Consider the following 21,474-nt stretch of genomic DNA (forward strand, 5'->3'; position numbering starts at 1 on the left):
ATTGCCAGGACCAGCCCGCAGGGCCCGAGATGTCTTTCGCTGCCTAGCCCTGGCCCTGGCCCGGATTACAGCTCGACCCCACCTACCGTGAGCGGCCGAGAGAGCTCTCACCCTCCCCGCGGCAGGCTGGCCCGCCCGCGCCAACGAAAAGGCCTAGAGTAGAAGCATTTCCCACCCCCACTACAGGGAGGTGGGGTCTTGGGACACTGGGGCGGAGCCCAGGCCTGATGTGGGCGGGGCATCTGGGCCCCGGGAGCTGATAACTGGAGTGCTCGGAGCCGGAGGGCTACCGGGGCCCTGGTAGGTGGGTAGAAGGAAAAAGGCGCACTTTAGAGTTGCCCTGCGTCCCTGGAGGCTCAGATAGTAAAGAATTCGCCTGCAATGCGGGATACCAGGGTTGGGAAGATGCATCCCCTGGAGGAGGGCATGGCAACCGACTCCTGTATCCTTGCCTGGAGAATCCCCATGGACAGAGGAGCCTGGCTGGATACAATCCATAGAGTCGCAAAGAATCGGACACGACTAAGCAACTAAGCTCAGCACAGCAGAGTTGCCCTGGCAGAGTAGAAAGAATGCCAGACGAAATGCAGGAAGAAGGACCACGAATTTGAATTTGTTGAAAAACCGAAAGTCAAATTTCCCTACCCTACGTGTCTTTTTTGTTGTTTTATTTTTAAATAAAATGAGGGGATTGAACGTCACTAGATATTCTCTCTTGGGTCCCACCAGCACTCTGGTTGTTTAAGAGATGAGTCTCCCAGGCATACCTCCCCTGGTCTGACCTTGTCTTGTACCTTCCTGCCTGCTTTCTCCCTCCATCCACCACCATACGTATGCTCCATCACCAATCCAACTCATCTTGTACCTTGTGTAACTTACAGTTTTGCTCCATCTGGACACCCAAGTCTGAAAAATTCTCATCCATGTTCCACAACCCAAAGTCCTCTTGTTAAGGCCAGCCCCAGTGCTGCTTCTATGTAAAGTCTTTCCCACTATCCCCAATCAGAATTCATTGTTTCTTACTCTTTGCTCCCATAGCATTCTTTTAATCTTTATTGAAGACTGACTTCCACTTTGGATTTTAGTTAGTAATTACATGTTTTTTATTGTTGTTGTTTTTTTGATGTACCACAAAGCTTACTGGATCTTAGTAGTTCCCCAACCAGGGATGGAATCCACACCCTTTGCACTGGAAGCTTGGACTTCCAGGGAAGTCCAGTAATTACATGTCTTTTTAAATCATAAGTATTTGAGAGGGGAGGGACCCTGTCTTATCCATATCTATATTTCCAGGACCTTACACATAGGAGATAATAAATATCAGTTAAGTGAATGCTAGGGTTCGAGTATAGATCATTCACAGGCAAAATATCACTCATTCATTCACAGCCCCTGCTCTGGAACAGGCCTAACTAAGAAAGGAAAAGGCAAACACACCTATTGGGAAGTGAGATTTTTGGGGGGCCCATGTGAGATACACACACACATCCTCTCCCCGGGAAAAAGTGGAGCCTGTGATCTGGTTCTTCAGCAAGCTGGGAGTTAGGACTAAACTAACTAGAGTAGGAGTCCTGGTAATTACTGGGACTGTCCTCTGCTAGGCTGAGGGCACTGGTCCCCAAAGTCAGGCAGCAAGTCAGCTGTCTCTCTGGGCTCAGCGGGCCCTCTTTCCTCATTCCCAGAGTCTTGGGGCAGCGGGCAGAGGCAACGGAGGGGTTGGGGAATGCAGGGACACAGGTTTTGGATGGAGAAAGGAAGCTCGTACTCTTTATCTGCCTTCTCCCTGGACTTCTGAGGCATCCGAGCCTTTCGGGCAGTAAAAGGAGGTGGCAGCCCTTGCCCTAGGCCTCTCTCAAGCCGTGTGCCTGCAAAAGACAGAGTGGTCAGGACATTGCCCAACCCAGGGAGTGATGACTTTCTGGCCACTCCCCAGTCTGCTGGGGCCTGGCCTCAACTTACCAGAAATGGTGTTCTCTAGGAGGAAGCCCAAGAGTCCCGCCAGGAAGATGGGCTCTGTGAGCAATGAGCGCAGTAGCACATCCAAGGGGCTCCAGCCTACAAGGAGTTGGGACCAGGCAGGAGGGGGACTCTGACACTATGCAAAACCAAGGGCCTAATACTTCCAACCTAAGCTTAAGTACTGGATGGAGGGCATATCTTTCTGAATTGTTCTATCTCTCCCTCCCCACTTTGTCCCTCTGCTCTCTATTTCCCACACCCAGACCCTTCCCACAGGACCCCTGCTTAACACCCTGTCTTCTGGGCATCCACATGCCCTTCAGATATGCTTTGATCATTCCAGGCTCCCTGTCTTTGGAAAGTTTGGTATTAAAATCCCCAACCTTATTTCCTCCTTCTCACCTTTTATGCTCTAGCCTGAGTGCCTCAACCTCAGTACTACTGACATTTGGACCAGATAATTCTCTGTTTGAGAGAGGCTGTTCTGGGCACTATAGAATGTTTAACAGCATCTTTCTACCCATTAAATGCAAATAACCTCTAAATGCAAGTAACCTCTCCCCTGCTTGTAACAACCAAAAATGTCTCCAGACACTGCCAAATGTTCTCTGTGGGATAAAATCGTCCTCAGTTAAAATCACTGCTGTTTGCTAAGCTGAGCTAACAAACTAAGTTATTTGCTGCTCCGGGAGCATATGCTATGACTTCCTATTTCAGCATTGTTTACTGTGGTTCCTCTGCCAGGAATGACCTTCTTACCAAATACGTTTCAATCTTACCATCCTTTGAGACCAGCTCAATGTTACTTTCTCCATAAAAGTTATCGGGATCATCTCCAACAGAAGCCATCTCTCTCACTGCAGAGCATCACAGCTCTTTATCTGAGCCTTTCTAGTTGCATTTCTACACATCTTATCTCTTTCACTAGACTGTAAATCTATAGGCACCTTTGTATCCCAGGGAAGCTAGCATGGTGTTCAGTAAATATTTGCTAAACAAATGGACAGACTATTTATCCCCAAGCCCAGAGAAGGGTGTGGGGCCTGGAGTCCAGAGAAACTCAATCCTTGAGCCCTTGCTTGCCCACTGCCAGGCAACTACTCTTTCCCTCCCCTTCCTCCCACCTGTGCTCAGTAGGACTGGCGCTTCCCGAAACCACCTCGGCAGCAACAGGGCCGTGAAGATGGAGAAGCCAACAATGAAGACATTCCGCCCAGAGTCAATGTCAGCCAAGTGGAAGCTGGAGAATCCACTAGACAGAACCATTGCCTGGGTCACTCCCAGCATCCCACCTGTGCCGTACGGAAGTAATCAAAGAGGTTGGGAGAGGGCTGGCACAGCAGAGTACTTACTATAGGGCGGGGCAGGTTGTGATGGGCAGAGACCACCAAAAAGCCCAGGGGCCCAGGAGCCCAGTCAGGAAGCCAAGATGTGGCTGAGAAAATTCGGGCAGCTGCCACATACTCACAGCCACATACTAGGGAGGCTTCTCAGAAAGAAAGGGTATCGACCACAAGCAACCACTTGGGCCCTGCTGAGGGATCCTGGTTCAATACTAGTGCTACTGAGACACCCGCTCACCAAGCACAGGCCCACTCACCAAGCATAGGCAGCGGGATGGTGGTGAGGAGCTGGGCTAGCCTCGGGGAGAGCCCCAGCGCCACGCAGAACAGCCCCACCAAGTGGGCCACTCGCCGAGGTCCAGCCTACGTGATGAAGAGACACTGGAACACACCTCGACCACTCAAGCTTTTTGCTTGGCCAACCCCATCTCATCCTTTGGATCCCAACTTAAATGTTACTCTCCCAAGAAGCATCCTAAAGGGATTGCTCTTACTCAACCCCCTTCCCATCCCCTGCTTTGTTTTCTTAATAGCACTTGTCACTTTTGGAAAGTATCTTATTTGCTTTTCTCCTAACACGTCTGCCTCTCTCTCTCTTAAGTCCTCAAGAGAACAGGGATTTCATCTGACTCCTTCCTCTCTAGAACCTCAGCCCTGGTACAGAAGGAGCCTGAGGCACAGAAGGAGCTCAGCAGTGACTTAGTGTCTCCCTCACACTCCTAGTCCCCACCACTTCTAGGCACCTCTCTCAATGAGACGGCCACTGTGAAGAGCCCGACAGAGGGCTGGGCGCAGCAAGCCGTCAGTTCCCTTCCCTCTCTTGCACCTCCGGTTCCTCTCCCCACACCCCTGTTCACATACCTGGAGAAGACCCACCGTGCCCACGTTGGGGAAACTGGATGCAGTGCCCATGGGGCTTCCCAACAGCCCAGCCAGCACACTGCCCAGTCCCTCCAGGCTCAGCCCTCGGCTACAGGCATGCGGAGGTGGAGAAGGCAAACGCAGCAGCTGGCCACAGAGGGCATAGCAGCCCAGGGAGCTGGTGGAGGCTGCCAAGGCCATGGAGATGCCTGCAGCCAGAGCCCTGGGTGTCAGCAAGGGCCAGTCCCACTCAGCTGGGGAGGGAGAAGGAGCCACTTTGGGGCCAGACTCGAGTCTGAAGCATCCCCCTGCCTGCAAAAGCCTGTGACACAGGAAGCCTAAAGTCCCCGTTGTCTTTGAAGATAATGTCTTGGGACAAAACCATCAAACTCAGGGTAAAAACCCATCCCTTTACTGCAATCTACAAGGTCCCTTTGGTCTGACCCTTACCTCTTTCTCTAGCCTCATTTACAACCACACTCTTCATCGTTTCTTTCACTCCAGATACACTGGCCTTGCTTCACGCCTTTGTACTTGCTGTGCTGCTGGCCACCACAGGGCCTTTGCATATGCTGTTCGCTCCACCTAGAATGCTCTTGTCTCTTGCCTTTCCCTAATAAGCTCCTACTTATCTCTCACATCTCAGCTCAGTGATCACTTCCTCAAGAATGCCTTTCCTGGGAAATCTCTAGTAGTCCAGTGGTTAGGGCTCCATCTCTCACTGCTGAGGGCCCAGGTTTGATCCCTGGACGGGGAACTAAGATCCCACAAGCTGTGTGGCATGGTCAAAAAATAATAAAAATAAAAACCATTTTAAAAAGAATGCCTTTCCTAACCTCTCCAATAAAGTCAGATTTTTTCCCGTTGTAAACCTTCATCATACAAGGTACATGTCCTTTGCTGTATTTACTACATGCAATTCTACACTCACTTAGGTAACTATTGAATTAGTATCTGTATTCCCTGACATATTATAAGCTTCCTGAGTGCAGGTTCTGAGTTCTAGGAGAAAGCCTACCTGGATGAGGCAGCCAAAACCATGGTGCCCCGGTGGGGGCAGACAACTCCCCAGGGATGATGCTGAGACCCAGAAGGGCAGAGACAATCCACACACAGGCCACTGGGATCAGCACCTGAGGGACAAGTCTCAGAAAGACTCAGAAAAGGGTCTTCTGGGGAAGACCCCTCCCCCAGAACCTTCCAACCTTCTTAAAGGGGTAAGCAACAACCAAGTAGGGGCCAAGTGAGCAGTCCATGCCAGCCCTCCTAACTCCAACTGTCCCCCCCCCAAACCCCCACATACCGAGAGGAGCCTGAAGGCCAGGATGTGAGTATGGGTTGAAGAGGTTGAAGCTGGCCTCCAGGGGCGTGGGGGTAGCAGGCAGGAGCCCAGATGCTGAGAACAGACCACCATGAGCACAATCAGCCTAGAAAAGGGAAAGGGCTTTATGGGCAAGAGGAAGCTTGCCCCTGAGGCAAGGAGTGAGATGGGAGGGGCAGAATACCACGAAAGGGGGTTCCAGAGAAGAATGCCCCCGTGGAGAGGGAAGGAGGGCACCTTGGGGGTCAGTGGGAGACAAGGTACAAGTCAAGGTGACCAACGAATCCAGTAAAAGTCTTGGATTCCAAATCCACAAGTGTTATCCCTGCTGAGACAGCTGCTGGACTGGCAGAGTAGCAGCTCTCCCCTCCCCCTGCTCCCACACAACCCACCAGGCATCATGCCTCTCAGGACTTACGTACAGCGATGCCAGGCCCCAGTGAGTGGAGCAGAGCAGAGCTACTTCCCTGTAGACAGAGAGCCCTGCCACAACAAGGCTGGGGGCCAGCACTAGGGGCCCACAGCGGGGGAACAAGTGGCCAGGACCCCCCAAGAGCCCCAGAGTGGCCTGCAGCAGCCCAGAGACCACCACAGCCCCGGACACCTGGTGGAGAGAAGAAAAGGACAAAGAGCAAACATTCTCCTTTATCAATATGACCTCAGCCTGGACTTCTTAACTAATTCCAGGGAGCTCACTAGAATCCCAGTGGTTAGGATTCCAGGCTTTCACTTCCATGGACCAGGTTCAGCCCCTGGTTGGGAAACTGAGATCCCACAAGCTGCATGATATGGGAAAAAAAAAAAAAAACAATTCCAGGACGGGTTCCCCACCACCACCTCTTTCCCCAGAGCATCTCAGTTCCTACAAAATGGAAACAAGAACCTCCCCAACCCTGGGAGCACTCTTAGTCCAGCCCTATCCCTCCACATCTGCAAGCATGTACCTCTCGGATAGAAGTGTTCCAGAGTTCCAAGCCATGGCAGCCAGGCCCCTCACAGAGGTGCAGGACAAGGGAGGCTGGGAGATGTTGGGGGCGTGGAGAGGAGAGACGGAAACAGGATGGAGACCCATTGCTCTACAGTTCTGGCTGGCGTCTGGCCCTCTCATCATTGCCCCATCTCAACCCTGCACCCAAGTCCACCTGTGTGCTCAGAGGAGCACCCAACCCCACCCTCGGCCTGTGCCCTTGCTCTGTGCTCACAGTTTCCAGGTGTCCGGAGAGCCAGAGGTAACTTCTGACTGGTCAGCACCAAGGCGGGGATAAGAAACTGTAAGGACGGAGCCTGGACAAGAGGCAGCCTGAAGGAACAGCAGGTCTGGTAACGTGGGGCAGTCGCCAGCCTCCCTGAGCCTTACCTCCCCTCTGGGACCCTGTCACCTTCTCTCCAGGGAGTTCCTCTCACCTGCTGCCCATCCAAGTTTGCAGGGAGGTAGACACGCCACATGCAAAGAGGCTGGAAGCCAGGAGCTGGGCAGGGGAGAAAGAGAGTCCTCCTGCTGGGAGACTTTGAAGCAGGAGCAGGTGGGAGGTGCAGAGCAGAGAAGCCAACACCAAGATATGCTGCGGGCGATTAGGCAGAAATACGTATTTCCAGAGGGTTTCTCATGCCACACCTACACCCTCCAAACACCCTCTTCAGCCAGCAGAAACCCAGGCACCTCTGCCTCCTACCTGCAGAGCCAGAAGACAGCTGAGGCCCCAGGGAGGAGGCCCACACAGAGAGGCCCAAGAGTGAGAGGGGGGATTTTGGACATCGGGTGGCTGTGGCAGGGGAGCCAGGGTGCCCTGGGAACCCATAGACTGGAGCTGTATGGTGTTGGGCGGTGACTGGCTCATGCTCCCTGCCTTCTGTCTTGTCCTGGCCGCCCTGGGCCAGAGTTAAGTAGGGAGAGAGAGAGAGAGAAAGAGGTCAGAGTTTGTGTGAAGTTAACTGCCTGGAGCAGTGAGGGGGCGGGAGTGTCAATGAAGCAGAGCGAAGAGATGAGGGGTTTGGGGAAGGACACAGCCCTTTCACCTTTGCCCAGCTCTTGTGCAAATTCCATCACCCATTAACCTGGGAACCAAGTTCCGAGTCCCTCCCCATCCCAAGAATCTCCATCTGGGTCTCCTGTCCCAGGACAGGAGTGGTGGGGAGGAAACCCCCCCTAGCATAGCCAGGGCAATTTTGATAGACTGTACTGCCTCCTCACCACTGCCATTCGGAACATCGAAATTACACAGTAGTTCTCAAGCCTTTTAGGGTCAAGCCCCCAGACTACCTCAGGAGGAAACATCCCTTCGTCATGTATGACAACTGTGATCACAACTCTGTATACAATGTCCTCATTGTAATATAAAGAAGCAATCAAAGTGATTTATTTTTTAAATATTTATTTGGCTGCTCCAGTCCAAATAAGTCTGCTTGGGGGAAGCAGAATCCTCAATCCTTGCTGCAGCATGCGAGATCTTTAGCTGTGGCGTGCAGACTCTTAAGTTGTGGCATGTGGGATCCAGTTCCCCTGACCAGGGATGAAACCCAGGCCCCCTGCATCAGGAGCACGGATTCCTAACCACAGGACCACCGGGGAAGTCCTCAAAGTAATTTATAATGACTTATTTCACCGTGGGAAAGCTTGGGTCCAACTAAACTGGAAGACAGTGAAGTAGCCCAGTGCCCACCCCTCATGTGGAATTGCCACGGATGCGGCAGCTACAATCCCAGCTGATACTGGTGCTTCCCTGATGACATGTGTACCACCGGCAGTGCTGCCATTCGTGACCCGATGTTCCAAAACAGTGAACAGGTTCTTCATAAAGTGCTGAACAAAGTGTAGATTTACTGTACCCAGAGATGCATTCCTGGGAAACAGACTCTTTCCAAATGGGCAAAATCTATTCTGTTTACATGCTTAGAGAAAATAAGTACTTCCAGGCTCAGATAAATAGTCATACATGATATCCACCAGTCATTCAAAAGTTGCCTCGGGAATTCTTCATAAGAAGGGAATTCTCAAGCCTTCCTGGATGTGTAGCTTTCTATATAAGCTGACTAAGTGCCAGTAAGTCCCATATCTTCAAATTTTTGTCAACCAAAAAATGCCCCATATAGTTCCAAGATGCCCCCTAGGTGGCAGTACCACCCCCACTGCGTATCTTCCTCTGTGGTACCAAATCATCATGGTTCAGCTGGCTGCTCTTCTTCCAGTGATAACCCAGGCTTGGTCTTCTCTTTGGTGGTGGTTGTCACTAAATTGTGTCTGACTCTTGTGACCCCATGGACTGTAGCCTACCAGGCTTCTCTGCCCATGGGATTTCCCAGGCAAGAATACTGGAGTGGGTTGTCATTTCCTTCTCCAGGGTATCCTCCCAATCCAGGGATTGAACCAGGGTCTCCTACATTGCAGGCGGATTCTTTACCTGCTAAGCCACCACGGAAGCCTTTGTGGTAATTACCACCATTCGTCAGCCCAGAAAGGAAGTCAGGAGATAAAGTGTCTTTGGGCTTGCCCTCAAGGAGTTCACGGGGCTCTGCTGGATACGCTCTCCATGAGATGGCCTTGGGATCCACAAAGATGGTGCTCACTCAGAACTTGTGACAAACAGGGCTACCCCTAGCACGGCACAGTCACCGTCTATGCCCCACTGCACCAGAGTCAAGGAGTGTTAGGGGCCCCAGGGTGCTGGGAGCAGGAACGAGGGAGCAGCTTGATATGAGAATCTATGACCATCAAACAAGAAGGACGTTCTGGAATGGGACTCAGAGAGAATGAGCAGCAGGATGATAGGATCAGGGAGTAGGCAGGCTGAGAAGGAAGATCTGGGCAGGAGAGTTCTTTGAGGGCTGCTGCAGAAGGAAGAGTCCAGGCCATGCAACTAAAACTGTTTATTGAAACCTTAGTTCTACAAAAGCGTGAAAAATCCAGATATAAAGCAGTGGCCAGAGAGGCCCGTGAAGAGAACACCCAGGAGAGGAACCGGAAGAGAGGAAAGCCCAGGAGCAGGGGACTAAGAAGAGAATGTTGGAAGACAAAAGGGCCAGGGTGAAGGTCCCAGCAGCCCCTGGTTCTTCTAGACTTGGCATGAGTGTGGGACGTTCCCCACCTCCCGCCTTCCCTCAGCAACTCCTACCATGGGTGGCCCTGTCAGTCCCCGCCTCTCCTACCTCAGGGACATCAAACAGACCCTGGTCAATGTTTCCTCCCTCCCTCGTCCAATCCTAGGAAACTCAAAGGCAAAAGTCTAGAAGAGCCCAGGGGACAAGAGAGGCAGGAGCCTTGCCCCTGTCCACCTGTGACATGCCCCTGGTCACTGAGCTGAGGCTTTCCCTGGAATCACCACTGCCCTGGCCAGGCAGTCAGCCCCTGAGGGACAGAAGAGCAAGTGACCTTCAGTCCTTCTGCCACACGACCCCCTTAAGCTCCATCACCCAGGAGGACAGGAGACCAGCCAAGGACCCAGATCAAGCTTTGCCCCTCCAGGCTCTCAGGGACTCCCAAATCCTCTTAATGCATTCCTCAGAACCATACCTAGCCTGGGAAAATGAAAGACTTCAGGCGGGCCAGTTCCATGATGCTGAAAACGGAACATTGCTGGGGCTGTGGGAGCAGAGGAGGCATTGGGCTCCAAGGCCAGGGGGGAGCCAGGCCGTGGGAGTGGGACCAAGGACTGGGGGGCCCCGTGGGGACAGTATGGTTGAGGTGGTGGCAGGCACGGCAGGTTGGGGAGTCCTTCTGGAGCTTCTGGCAAAGGGGGCAGTTGAGAAGAAGAGTGGGAGGAGCAGGAGGATCTGGAGGAGGCAACGGTGGGGGAGTCAGTGAGGCTAGCAGACTGCCCCACAGTGAACGCAACACTACATCGCCTTCCTGGCAGCCGGAGATGTTAGCAGGAGACGGCAGGCACTGTGGCATGGGAGAAGGTATGCAGGGTTCCAAAAGGCACCTGGAGGCCAGTCCAAGGTCTGGAGGGCCAGGCGGGGGGCTGCAGGACAGCCCTAATGACTGGTGTATTACGGCCATCGATGCCACAGCGAGGGCCACGCTGCTCACATATGCCATAGCCAACAGGCAGGACAGCTGGAGGAGAGGAGTTAAGAAACGTCAGTCCCCAAATCCCCTTCCCCTGAACCCTCTTTAACTGTCTTTAACATACCCATCCCTTATCTCTGGACACATGGACTCAACTTAGAGCTCTCAGTCACCATCTACTTCCAACCCATCTCCTGAGCCATTCTGTATTTGCTTTACATCACCAGCCAGCTCAAGCTCCCTCTGCTTCCTGACCTGCCTCACCTTTGCCAGCCGCTGGCAGAGGGAGCCCAGCGCCAGTTGCCAGGCAGGTTGCTCCAGCAGCACACACAGGTCTGTGTAGGTGTACCAGCCCCGCCGGCGCCCCTGCTGCTCAGCCACACTGCAGGGATAGGAGAAAACACAGAGAGGGTCTGCAATCTTCCTGCAGCTGCCCACCGGCACCCTCATTCCCCTGGGGACCTACCAGGGAACACCGAGGAACTTGTTAAATGTACAGACTCCTAGACTACCCGTTGATTCCAAAGATGAAGGTGAGACCAAGATCTGTATTTTAAATAAGCTTCTCCCACTCTTCCAAAGGTGATCACACAGAGGAGAGCAGACTCATTTCGGAACCATGACCTTGGGCAATTCTCTTTCTCGTTTTCTCCCCCACCCCCCCCACCCTCAGTTACACAGACCCTCACCTCTGTTTAGCTCCTATGGCTTAGGCCTCAGCCTCCAAATCCTCAAGTCCCTCTTCCCAATTCCTAGAACCTACCAGCCCTCCAGCCAGCTCAGCACCTCAAAGATTTCCCGAGGATCAGTGTAGAGCCGCCAATCCTGTGGATAAAGAGCATCCAACCAGACTTGGACATGAGCCACAGTCAATTAATAACCAGACCCACAGCAGCAACTACAACCTCCACTACAGGTAACACTTGGCTCTTACCATGTGCCAGATACTGTTCCAAAAACTTTTATGTATTAACTTATTTAATCACCACATATCTGGTTTCACATTGCACCCTCCATTAAAAGCAAGGGGCAAAAAATAATCCTGGGAATGGTTCGTGCCCATAGGAAGCCCAGAATCTAGGGGAAGGCAAAGTTTGGAAGAAAATACCCAGAGCCCAGTAAGATAAACTCTGGCTCAGAGTGTACTCTGTGGGACCTGGAAGACTGACAATGGGAGGTCTCCACTTCTGACTTCACCATGCCAGGAACCTCCAAAGACTGTGCTTATTCCAGAAAAGCTAGAGGGCAAGATGCTAATAAGGGAAGACATAAAGAGGACAAACAGAAAGATAAATGAAGAGACCATAGAAAGCTGGGAGATAAAAAAACAAAGGATGAAAAGAACATAAAAACAGGTCAGGAAAACAGAGCAAGAGAGAGAAGAGCTATTCACCATGGCACTCAGGAAGCCCCTCTCCAGGGCATTGAGAGTGGGCACGGCCACACCCCCAGCAGCTCCCCATTCATCATTGAAGACCTCTTCCTCCTCTCCTTCGTCATAGAGGTACTTACTGGCCACCATCTGCAGAGGAACCAGAGGTGGTATCAGGAGAGCTCACACCTGGCTCCAGGCTTACCAGGGAGATGAAGGGAAGGGGGCATCTTACCATGGAGATCAGGAACAAGTCAGAGGATGACACATGCTGTAGGTAGTCCGGGTTTCTATGCCGGAGCCGCTCAATGTATACCAGAGCCAGCATCATAGCACACGGAGAGATGCAAGCCTCTCTGGGTATCAGAAAGCATTAGGAATTAAACGCAAGGATCTTTCGGTTCTTGTAACTTATGATGCTCATCCCTGTATCTTTACTAGTTCTCTTTAGAGATAACTGTTCCCCTCTCTTTAGAGCCCAAACACTCTCACTCTGTATCTCTCAATTGTGAACTCACCGGGACACGTGGGCTACATATTTCTTCTGGAGCCGGCGAATAGGACTGGGGGCTGCCTTCTGCAGGAGTTCCACAGCAATATCTGCAGAGGCAGAAGGATAACAAGAGTGAGCAAACAACTCCCCCACAGCTGGGCCCACTGCTATCAGCAGAAGACCCAGATCTACATTATCTGAGGTCCTGGAGACAGGACCACAGTAGCAAAGCAGAGATCCAATTCTCCCACGCTGAAACAAAAGGCCTATTCCAAATTTGAATCCCAGCTCCTTCCAGCAGGAAGGCATATTTCCCTGTCACCTGCAATTACCTAGAAGCGTCCTTCACTCTAGCTCATCTGAGAAGATAAACATGTCTTGTTGATGGGGGAAATATACGATAGATATGCTTGGAAAATTAAAAGCTTCTAGTATATAGATCAAGAATAATACAAATTTGTAAGGCAGCAATATTTCCTACTCATCTGGATTTAAGGAAAAAATGAAATACAAACCTAGTTCTTACACCTGTCAAACATACTAGCTACCAAGAGGCAGTGTAGTTCACAGGCTACACCTAGAGTCACTTTGATGACAGCTGACAACCCCACTTTCAGGCTTCTCACTTGTCCGGTCTTACAACACTGTCTAACCTGCCACGGGGCTGGAGAGCTCCTCCAGGGTACAGTCGGTTTCCCAGTCCCAGCCATAGTAGAGTCTCCTTCGGATCCGGGCACTCAGCTTCTGGTGTCCTGGGAGAAACTGAAACAGGGCAGGAGGCGGGTGGAGGGTGAAGGGCAGGAAGGGTATGCTGAAGATCCTGGTTCCTGGCTGGAAGGGGGATACGGGGCGGCAGGCCTGCCTCAGGGCTAGTGGGGCCCTTGCCCCACCCAGCCCCGCATTCTCAGGATTGTTTGTTAGTGGCTCTCTGTCCACAGGGGGTGGAGTCCTCCTCACCGAGGGCTCTGGAGGAGAAGTTCTCCAAGAAGGGGCCGGGCTGGTTACCTCCTACCCCATTCCTGTACCCCGCGGCTCTCCCCACGGGCCCAAGGAGCCAGGGCCTCGAGTAGGCACGGGTCGAGCGGCTACCGCCTAGTTTCCCAGCAGAGCCATCAGGCGAGCTCGCAGCCCCGCTCGGGCTCCGGTGAGGGGCGCGGAGGGAGCGCCCGCGGTCGCGGCTCCAAGCGCTGGGAGGCTAGGGAGGCGGCGGGCCGCGAGCTCACCGTGAAGTCCTGGAAGCCGGTAAGGGAGAAGGTGCCTTCTTCGTCCAGCAGGAGCCCGGCCAGGTCCATCGCGCCGCCAGCCACTGTCCTACGAAGGGAAGGGAACGAGTTCTAAAGGGGCCGCGGAGCCGTCCCTGCCCGCCTGCCCACCTGTCCGCCGGGTTCCCTCCCGCGGGCCGCCGCCCTTGCCGGTGCAGCCCCCTCCCCTCGCGCCAGCCGCGGCAGGCGGGGCCGGGCAGCAGAGCCTCTTCCTGTTCCGCTCCGGGCGGGGCTCCCGGCTCCGGGTTCTGGGCTCCCGACTCGGGGCGTGGAGCTCCAGGGCCCGGGCGCCCACCTCACCGAGTAGAGAGGAGTCCTGGCTTCGAGGCGCGTGCTGTGCCTTTGCCGCGCCGCGCGTCTGCCCGGTGTTTACAAGCCGCGGGGGCGTCGTGGGCGAAGTCAGCGCCGGGCACTTCCTGCGGCCAGTTGGGCCGAGCCGCCGGCTTCGACCGCTGGGAAGGAGCTGGGCTAGAATTCCTGATATCGCTGAGCCCCAGCGTGTCTGAGAAATTGGGACAATTCCTAGGGGACCGTGGCACACTTGAGGACGAGCGAGCCCGGCTGACCTTTTCGTGCCGGTGTAGATATAAATGTAAATAAAGACTCGGGACAGGGAGTTGCTCGCAATTGTTTTCTTTTAAAGGGGAGATGTATGCACACACAGAACATTATACACTTAAAAAATAAAATCAGCAAGAGTACAAAAATTTTAACTGGTGAATTGTGTACAAAGTAGCAAGGGCACTGATTTTTGGCTATATATTTTGTAGGATTATTGCCGAGATTAAATGTTCTTGAGGGAACACGTTAACACCACGCTTGTTACGTTGGAAACCTCAATAAGTGGTGTTAACGCCCCCGCCAAGAGTAAATAGCACCTAAACAGAGTTTTAGACTTCGAGACCCCAATAACTCGGTTAAGGTATTGGAAGGAGTTCCGATGCGTGAAAGGAGGGAGAGTTTACAGAAAGTTGAGACGGAAACAACTTTTCTGTTTTTGAGCCGATCGAGTCACGCGCTGGTGTTTATTTGCTGAGAGGGAACTGGGAGGACCAGTACGTCGAGGGTTGAGTTAAGGGGCGGCCGCCGCCCTAACCAGAGCAGAAAGATCCCACGGGGGCACCTGGAAGCTGACTTCCTGCCGGCTCGGGCTGCCTCACCAGGAATCCAGGCCAGGACCGGCCTCCCTAGCCGCCCTGCCCACACAGGGGGAAGATAATTGGCTGGAGTGGGCAAAAGCGGAGATACAGCCCCTCTGTCAGGAAGAGGAAGACACCGCCCAGCGCCGCTAAGACACACACCTGCGTAGGAGCAGGGTCACCAGCAACCCCCTGCGCGCAGGCGCCGGTCACCCTATCCGGGCGGTTAGGGCACATCACGTGCCGGGCTCGTCGCTCCGCCGTCACGTGACGCCCGTCCGCGGCCTGGGCGGCCCTCTCCGCGGTGTGCGCCCCCTTCCGCCTGACGCGCCCCAGGCGGCGGCCGCGCAGCCCTGGCTCCTCGCGGGCTCGGGCGGCGGCTGCGGCGGGGCTATGGCGAGTGGCGGTGGCGGTGGCAACACCGGCACTGGTGGGGGCCCGGGGCTGGGCCTGACCCTGGGCCTGGGCCTCGGCATGGGTGAGGCCACCGGCGAGGCGGAGGAGGAGGCGGCCACGGCCGAGGCGGTGGGACGCCTCGCCACGACGCTGTGGCTGCGGCTCCGCGGCTGGGAGGCGGTGTTGGCCGCAGCGCAGCGGCTGCTGGTGTGGGAGAAGCCGCTGCACAGCCTAGTCACGGCGGCCGCGCTCAACGGCCTCTTCTGGTAACGGCCGGGGAGGAGGGGGCGGGGCCGGGCAGCGCGGGAGAGCGGGGGCGGGCAAGCCCGGAGTACCGTTCCCCTTTCTGGGGAAGACGCTTGTCCTGGAGGGCTGGGCCACCTCCTGCTGTTTAAAGATCGTTGTCAGCCTGGGTTGCCCCTTTCCTCTGTCTTCGGGTGTCGAATTCGGCCTGAAGGTTCCCATTCCCCGATCAGTGGGCTCTTTTCGGCCTTTCGCGATGGGTGTAGGAGCCTCTCTCACCCACTCACCGCTGAGTGCCTGTCTCTCCCTAAGGTTGCTGTCTTCGTCCTCCCTACGGCCCTTCTTCCTACTCAGCATCTCACTTTTGGCCTATTTTCTGCTGGATTTGTGGCAGCCTCGCTTTCTCCCTGACATCTCTGGTGAGTGTGACTTGATTCATTCAGCAAGCCCCAATGAGCACTTGTTTTGTGCCTGACCCACCCGGCTTCGGTTGAATGGTGAGACACATGTACCGCAGGCCACCTGCCTCCCAAAGCATGACTGCTTTCTTCCCCAGATGGGAAATAAATTTCCCCTTTCTCAAAATTCATGTTATTGTGTGGTTGTTCAGTCGCTAAATCGTGTCTGATTCTTATCCATTGAGTGGTGATGCTGTCTAACCATCCCATCCTCTGCCGCCCTCTTCTCCTCCTGACTTCAGTCTTTATTGTGTGTAGTAATAGTAAAGTTTGTGGACTCCGCATCCAGATTGCCTGGGTTCCATTGCCTGCTTCCCGTTTACCCTGTACGTGACCTTATAAAAGTCACTCGATCTCCAGTTTCATAAGGAGGAGGATATTCTTGAATTTATAAATACACTTCATATGCTTATGGTAGGATTTCACATATGGTGGGAATATTAGTTCTTACCAGGGTTTTCTTGTCCACATGTTTACTTAATAGACAGTTTAGAGAACTGGGTGCCAGGTGTGTGAGCTGTTTGGGGTGTATGTACATGTGAATGTGAATAAGATGGGGTTCCTATTGTTGAAAAGGGTAAAGCCTGAGGAAGGAGACATACAAACAACATAACAATGTAATACTTCCTGCAAATGGCATTTGGAGAAAGCACTTTGGGACTGCAGAGGAAGGGCAACTGTTTCTGGCTTGGGGAGTATTTCCCAGAGCTCTGCCCCTCAGTAATTTGTCTCCTTTACCTCTCTATAGCATCATCCCCGGAGGAGCCACACTCTGACAGGTGAGTGCAGACCACCCCCTTGAAGAACAGACAAATGTCCAAACCCTGTCTTGCTTTGGTGCCAGTGTCACCGCCACGGTGCAGAGCAATACGGAGTTTCTGCAGGCACAGCCCCCAGCATAGTGAATGCACTGTAGCAAGCTTGGTCCCGGATTCTTGTGTAGGTGTTTGTGTGCCTGCTGTTTTCAGGGCAAAGGGTTGGGAGCCCCGGGCTTTATTTCCCAGGTCCCAGACAGCCTCCCTTTGGGAGGCAGGGTTGTCCACTTTCTTAGACTACAGAGCTCATGGGCATTCTCAGAGGGATTTGAGTGCCTAGGAAGCTGGTGTCTGAGGCCTCCAGGGGTCATATCATGTCTCCCCAGTGAGGGTGCGGGGTCAGGAGCCCGGCCGCACCTGCTGAGTGTGCCCGAGTTGTGCAGATACCTGGCTGAGAGCTGGCTCACCTTCCAGATTCATCTGCAGGAGCTGCTGCAGTACAAGAGGCAGAATCCAGCTCAGGTAACCTCCCCCTCATCACACAACAGTGCTCTACCCGGTGGAGAAATGGAGGTGGGAATGGGGAGGAGTGACTCAAACTCCTTGACTGGAGATGAAGGATAAGGCCTGGGGCCTTCTTGAGGCAAAATTTACTGCTAGTAGCCTGATACAAGAGGCAGAGTAAGCTTTTGGTGTCCTGACACTATTTCTTGCCAAGAGAGACCAAGTTTGAATTATAGGTGTTTGGCTATGTCAGTTGCAAACTTCCTGAATCGATGATCCCAGGCATCCTCTTGACTAAACTGGATCACTGCATTCTTAGAGGACATGCCCTTCCTTCCACCAGTGGAGCAATAATATTTCTTTCCCTGGATAAGTGGAGCACATACCTCAGTCTCCTGTTCTTAGACCCTGTGCTCTTCTCCGCAGTTCTGCGCGCGTGTCTGCTCTGGCTGTGCTGTGCTGGCTGTGCTGGGACACTATGTGCCAGGGATTATGATTTCCTACATTGTCTGTGAGTAGCATCTGGCCCCTGCCCTTTCCAAAGCCCTTTCTTTGTCTTCTTTTCTTGGACTGACCCAAGGGGGGTTGTTGTACTCTCTTTGCCCATTTACCTATTTACAGAGATCTTCAGGAGGATGCTGTGGGATAAGTGGAAGGAGGGCAGTGGATGTGGGAAGAAGTTGGCACAGCCTCAGGAAGGGACTTTGTCTCCTTCAGCCTTTCCTGTTTAGGCATCAGTTGAATGAGGGCTCTTAGGTAATAGGCATAGGGAGCTCTGAGTGGACTCTCTGACCCTCAGTGCTGAGTATCCTGCTATGGCCCCTGGTGGTGTATCATGAACTGATCCAGAGGATGTACACGCGCCTGGAGCCCCTCCTTATGCAGCTGGACTACAGCATGAAGGCAGAAGCTGATGCCCTGCATCACAAACACGACAAGAGGAGTAAGGGGATCCCATGACCCAGGAGGGGAAGGCGGGGAGGACCTTGGTTTGAGGCTTGTGAAATGCCCTGGGATTTAGATAGTCTCCAGACACCTGTGGCTATGTTTGTCCCCCATCTCTGTTCCTGCTTGGTCACTGCCCTGCTGTTGGTCTCCAGAGCGGCAGGGGAAGAATGCACCGCCCGGAGGTGATGAGCCACTGGCAGAGACAGAGAGTGAGAGCGAGGCAGAACTGGCTGGCTTCTCCCCGGTGGTGAGGTCCAGGGGTCCAGGGGCGATGGGCTGTCAAGTATAGGGCTGGGGGAGAATCTGCTTTAGAGCAGTCACCTCTCAAGGGGATGGGAGTCAGTGGCAGGGCAGGGATGCTCCTGGAAATGGGCTCTCTCACCCTTTTGTCTGTTGTGTTCATCGTGGTTCCCCTGCAGGTGGATGTGAAGAAAACAGCACTGGCTTTGGCCATTACAGACTCAGAGCTGTCAGATGAGGAGGCTTCTATTTTGGAAAGCGGTGGCTTCTCTGTCTCCCGGGCAACCACTCCACAACTAACTGACGTTTCAGAGGGTATGGGAAGTCCTTTGTCCCTCTTGATCTTCCTGTTCCCTGTCATGGGATGCTGGCTGTGCTCTCTGGTGATTGCCCCCATAAATGTTTTCTTTGGGGAGCTCATCCCTAGTTGTACACCAAGTTCCTGAAAGACCTTAACACCTAAGGCCTGGCCTAGCATCCTGTGTCCTGAGTTCTCATCCTTGAACTGAGTGATCCGTTGCAGCTACTCAGAACAGCAGGCCCATTCCTGGCCCTTTGTTTTCTGCACAGATTTGGACCAGCAGAGCCTGCCAAGTGAACCAGAGGAGGCCCTGAGTCGGGAGCTAGGGGAGGGAGAGGAGACAGACCTGGCCCCTCCCGAAGACCTGCTAGGCTCTCCTCAGGCCCTCTCACAACAAGACCTGGACTTGGAGGAAGAAGATGTGGCATCCAAGGAAGCCTTGCTTCAGCTCTCATCCCCCCTTCACTTTGTGAACACACACTTCAATGGGGCAGGGTCTCCCACAGATGGAGTGATGCTCTCCCCTGGAGGACCAGCGGAGACACTGAGCCTGGAGGCAGTGAGTGGTGACCTCACCACTCCTCCCAGCACTCTGTCGCCCCTACTTGGCCTTGCGGAAAGTGACCCAGTCCCCGTCCCCTCCCCCTCCGTACTCCCATCTCTGCCCCAGGACTCACCCCAGCCCCTGCCTGCCCCTGAGGAAGAAGAGGCACTCACCACTGAGGACTTCGAGTTGCTGGATCAGGGGGAGCTGGAGCAGCTAAATGCAGAGATGGGGTTGGGTCCAGAGACATGCCCAGAGCCCCCTGATGCTTCACCCCCTCCACCCCTAGGGCCCGACACCCCGTCTCTGGTACAGTCAGACCAGGAGGATCAGGCCGTGGCAGAGCCATAAGCCTGGGGGAACGAGTTGCAGGCACAGTAGGGCTTCCTGGCTAAGGATGTCACTGTTGGCTCCTTTCCCTGCTCTCCTGGGGAGGAGCAATATGTGGGGAAGCTGGCTATCAGATGGAGCCAGTCCACCCTCCGCCTGCCTGCCTGCCTGCCTGCCTGCCTGCCGTCCCAGGCCTGGGACAGTACCTGGGATTTGTTTTAAGTTTGTAAATAATTTTACATTTGGGTTTAGTGGTTATGAACAGGGCTAGGGGAGTCCTTCCCACTTGCCTCCCCGCCTCATCTCTAGTCTCATTCCACAATGCCCCAAGCCCTGACGGTCTGTCCTTTTCTTTTTCCTCCTTTCCTCAGGGACCTGTGCTGCTCTGTCCTCGTGTCCCACTCGGTTGTTTAGTTCAGGCACTTTATCATTTTTCTTTCCTATCCCAGCCCCTCTCTGCTTTACTTCCCTGCTGTGTCCTGTCCTTAGCAGCTCAATCCCCACTCTTTACCAGCTCTTCCTCCCCAGCAGGCCCCAGCTAAGCTTTAGGGAGGCTCCCGTCTGGGAGGTACAGATGAAACCTGGGGTGGTGGGTCGGGTCAGTAGTTAATGCACTTAAGTCACTGTAGCCCGTGGAACCTCCACTGCACCCATGCCCTTGTTCATCCTGGCCCTTCCCTATACAGGATGAGAGCAGGGATCCCACAGCACGTATGCCAGCGCTGTGGTAGTGAGCAGGACATCTGTCTTGTGGGGCGAGGGGCTTTCTTATCTTAGGAGTAAGGAGATCTGTTTCTCTGGGTCATGGTCCAAGTGTGGTGGGACCCCCTACTAGGGTCAGGAAATGGACAGTAACATCTGTGCAGGTGTTGACTGGAAAAATAAAGTGTTGATGGCTAGAACTGCTGCTGCCTGCCTCACTGAGCTCTGTCTCCCTCTGTGCTCTGCCCCTACTGCCTTATCCCCTGTTTGCTCCTGGCTGTTTATTTACTTTGGTGCAAAACAAGGCCAGAAGCAAGGATTACCCTGACAGCCCTAACCTGCCCTTAGCCGAGTTCTCTGTGATAATGCTTAGTAAGGTTTAGCATGTGCAAATAAGTATGTGCAGGAGGAAGCTGCTTCAGCTTCCCAATCAGAAACTTGAGACCACTGTGTACCACAACAGTTGTTTTCTAGTGTTGTCCACAAGCTTAACACTTAACGTAAGAAGTCCTTACCCATCTGTGTACTGACGGTTAACTCCCTCAATCCTCATTTGTCTCTCCTGATAGAAGCAAACAAGCAGGACTTGGATACCTGCATTAAAATTGATTCTGAGGGGCTTCCCTCATGATCCAGTGGTTAAGAATCCTCCTGCCAGTGCAGGAGACACCGGTTTGACCCCTAGTCTAGGAAGATCCAACATGCTGCAGGGCAGCTATGCCCATGTGCCAAAACTACTGAGCCCTTGATCTTCACCTACTGAGCCCCTGCACCATAACTGCTGAAGCCCTCTCACTTAGAGCCTGTGCTCCACAACAAGAGAATCCTGTACATCCCATCACAACTGGAGAGGAGCCTCCACTCGCCACAACTAGAGAAAGCTTGTGTGCAGCAACAAAGACCCACCCAGTGCAGCCATCAATCGATCAATAAAAGAATATTAAAAGAAAAACTTTCCTGGCAGTCTGGTGGTTAAGACTATGCTTCCACTAGAGGGGACGAGGGTTAGATCCCTAGTCATGGAACTAAGATCCCACATGCCACAGAGCACAGTCAAAAAGAGACATAAGACTGATTCCTAGCCCAGGAACATGAAAGAAACAGTGTTTACACTAACAATGCAACATTCCTGCTCAGCACTCCTCTAGGTGATTTATACTAACTTTTTCCATTAGGACCCTGACATAAGATACTTTTATAGAAGTTACCTTTCACAAAGTCAGGGCCTTAGTTCACGATGGAGCCAGAATCCAAATCCAGGCAGTCTGGCTCCAGCAGTCACCCTATAATAGGGAGCC

General features: G+C 53.4%; 4 protein-coding genes across 11 annotated transcripts in view; 1 reads left to right on the plus strand and 3 right to left on the minus strand.

The window, feature by feature from the left end:
* NHEJ1 (non-homologous end joining factor 1) overlaps nt 1-166 on the minus strand; it is a 90,348-nt gene extending 90,182 nt beyond the window's left edge. For both annotated transcript variants that reach the window (XM_012146435.4, XM_042244258.2), the window contains exon 1: nt 87-166. The gene's annotated coding sequence lies outside the window, so the exon portion shown is untranslated. The remainder of the gene's footprint in view (nt 1-86) is intronic.
* An 864-nt stretch (nt 167-1,030) lies between these two features.
* On the minus strand, nt 1,031-7,444 carry SLC23A3 (solute carrier family 23 member 3). 4 transcript variants are annotated; one of them, XM_042244257.2, is made up of 12 exons: nt 7,158-7,444; nt 6,889-6,953; nt 6,687-6,784; nt 6,429-6,502; nt 5,907-6,088; nt 5,467-5,590; nt 5,182-5,296; nt 4,164-4,417; nt 3,560-3,665; nt 3,084-3,251; nt 1,960-2,055; nt 1,031-1,865 (listed from the first exon to the last, which is right to left on the minus strand). In XM_042244257.2, the coding sequence occupies exons 1-12, from the start codon at nt 7,320-7,322 to the stop codon at nt 1,579-1,581; spliced, it is 1,734 nt and encodes a 577-aa protein (XP_042100191.1). In that variant the 5' UTR covers nt 7,323-7,444; the 3' UTR covers nt 1,031-1,578. The 4 variants fall into 4 exon arrangements, with proteins under 4 accessions (XP_042100191.1, XP_042100190.1, XP_004004988.1 ...); XM_042244256.2 differs by having other exon boundaries at nt 6,889-7,046; XM_004004939.5 differs by having other exon boundaries at nt 6,657-6,784; nt 6,889-7,046.
* Nucleotides 7,445-9,333: 1,889 nt separating this feature from the next.
* Nucleotides 9,334-13,987, minus strand: CNPPD1 (cyclin Pas1/PHO80 domain containing 1). Of its 2 annotated transcripts, none has more exons than XM_060411317.1 (9): nt 13,917-13,987; nt 13,578-13,665; nt 13,008-13,116; nt 12,380-12,461; nt 12,097-12,217; nt 11,883-12,011; nt 11,253-11,314; nt 10,754-10,871; nt 9,334-10,537 (listed from the first exon to the last, which is right to left on the minus strand). In XM_060411317.1, the coding sequence occupies exons 2-9, from the start codon at nt 13,644-13,646 to the stop codon at nt 9,992-9,994; spliced, it is 1,236 nt and encodes a 411-aa protein (XP_060267300.1). In that variant the 5' UTR covers nt 13,647-13,665; nt 13,917-13,987; the 3' UTR covers nt 9,334-9,991. The 2 variants fall into 2 exon arrangements, with proteins under 2 accessions (XP_060267300.1, XP_027821006.2); XM_027965205.3 differs by having other exon boundaries at nt 13,912-13,987.
* Nucleotides 13,988-15,067: 1,080 nt separating this feature from the next.
* Nucleotides 15,068-20,376, plus strand: RETREG2 (reticulophagy regulator family member 2). Of its 3 annotated transcripts, XM_004004940.6 has the most exons (9): nt 15,068-15,417; nt 15,707-15,813; nt 16,601-16,631; nt 16,994-17,129; nt 17,538-17,622; nt 17,911-18,054; nt 18,212-18,306; nt 18,479-18,614; nt 18,870-20,376. In XM_004004940.6, exons 1-9 carry the CDS (start codon nt 15,149-15,151, stop codon nt 19,493-19,495), a joined length of 1,629 nt encoding a protein of 542 aa, XP_004004989.2. In that variant the 5' UTR covers nt 15,068-15,148; the 3' UTR covers nt 19,496-20,376. The 3 variants fall into 3 exon arrangements, with proteins under 3 accessions (XP_004004989.2, XP_060267298.1, XP_060267299.1); XM_060411315.1 differs by lacking the exon at nt 15,707-15,813 and having other exon boundaries at nt 15,365-15,417; XM_060411316.1 differs by lacking the exon at nt 15,707-15,813 and having other exon boundaries at nt 15,365-15,417; nt 17,082-17,129.
* The last annotated feature ends 1,098 nt before the right edge of the window (nt 20,377-21,474 follow it).

This window comes from Ovis aries, chromosome 2 (assembly GCF_016772045.2).
Source record: "Ovis aries strain OAR_USU_Benz2616 breed Rambouillet chromosome 2, ARS-UI_Ramb_v3.0, whole genome shotgun sequence".
In the NCBI taxonomy this organism is placed as follows: domain Eukaryota; kingdom Metazoa; phylum Chordata; class Mammalia; order Artiodactyla; family Bovidae; genus Ovis; species Ovis aries.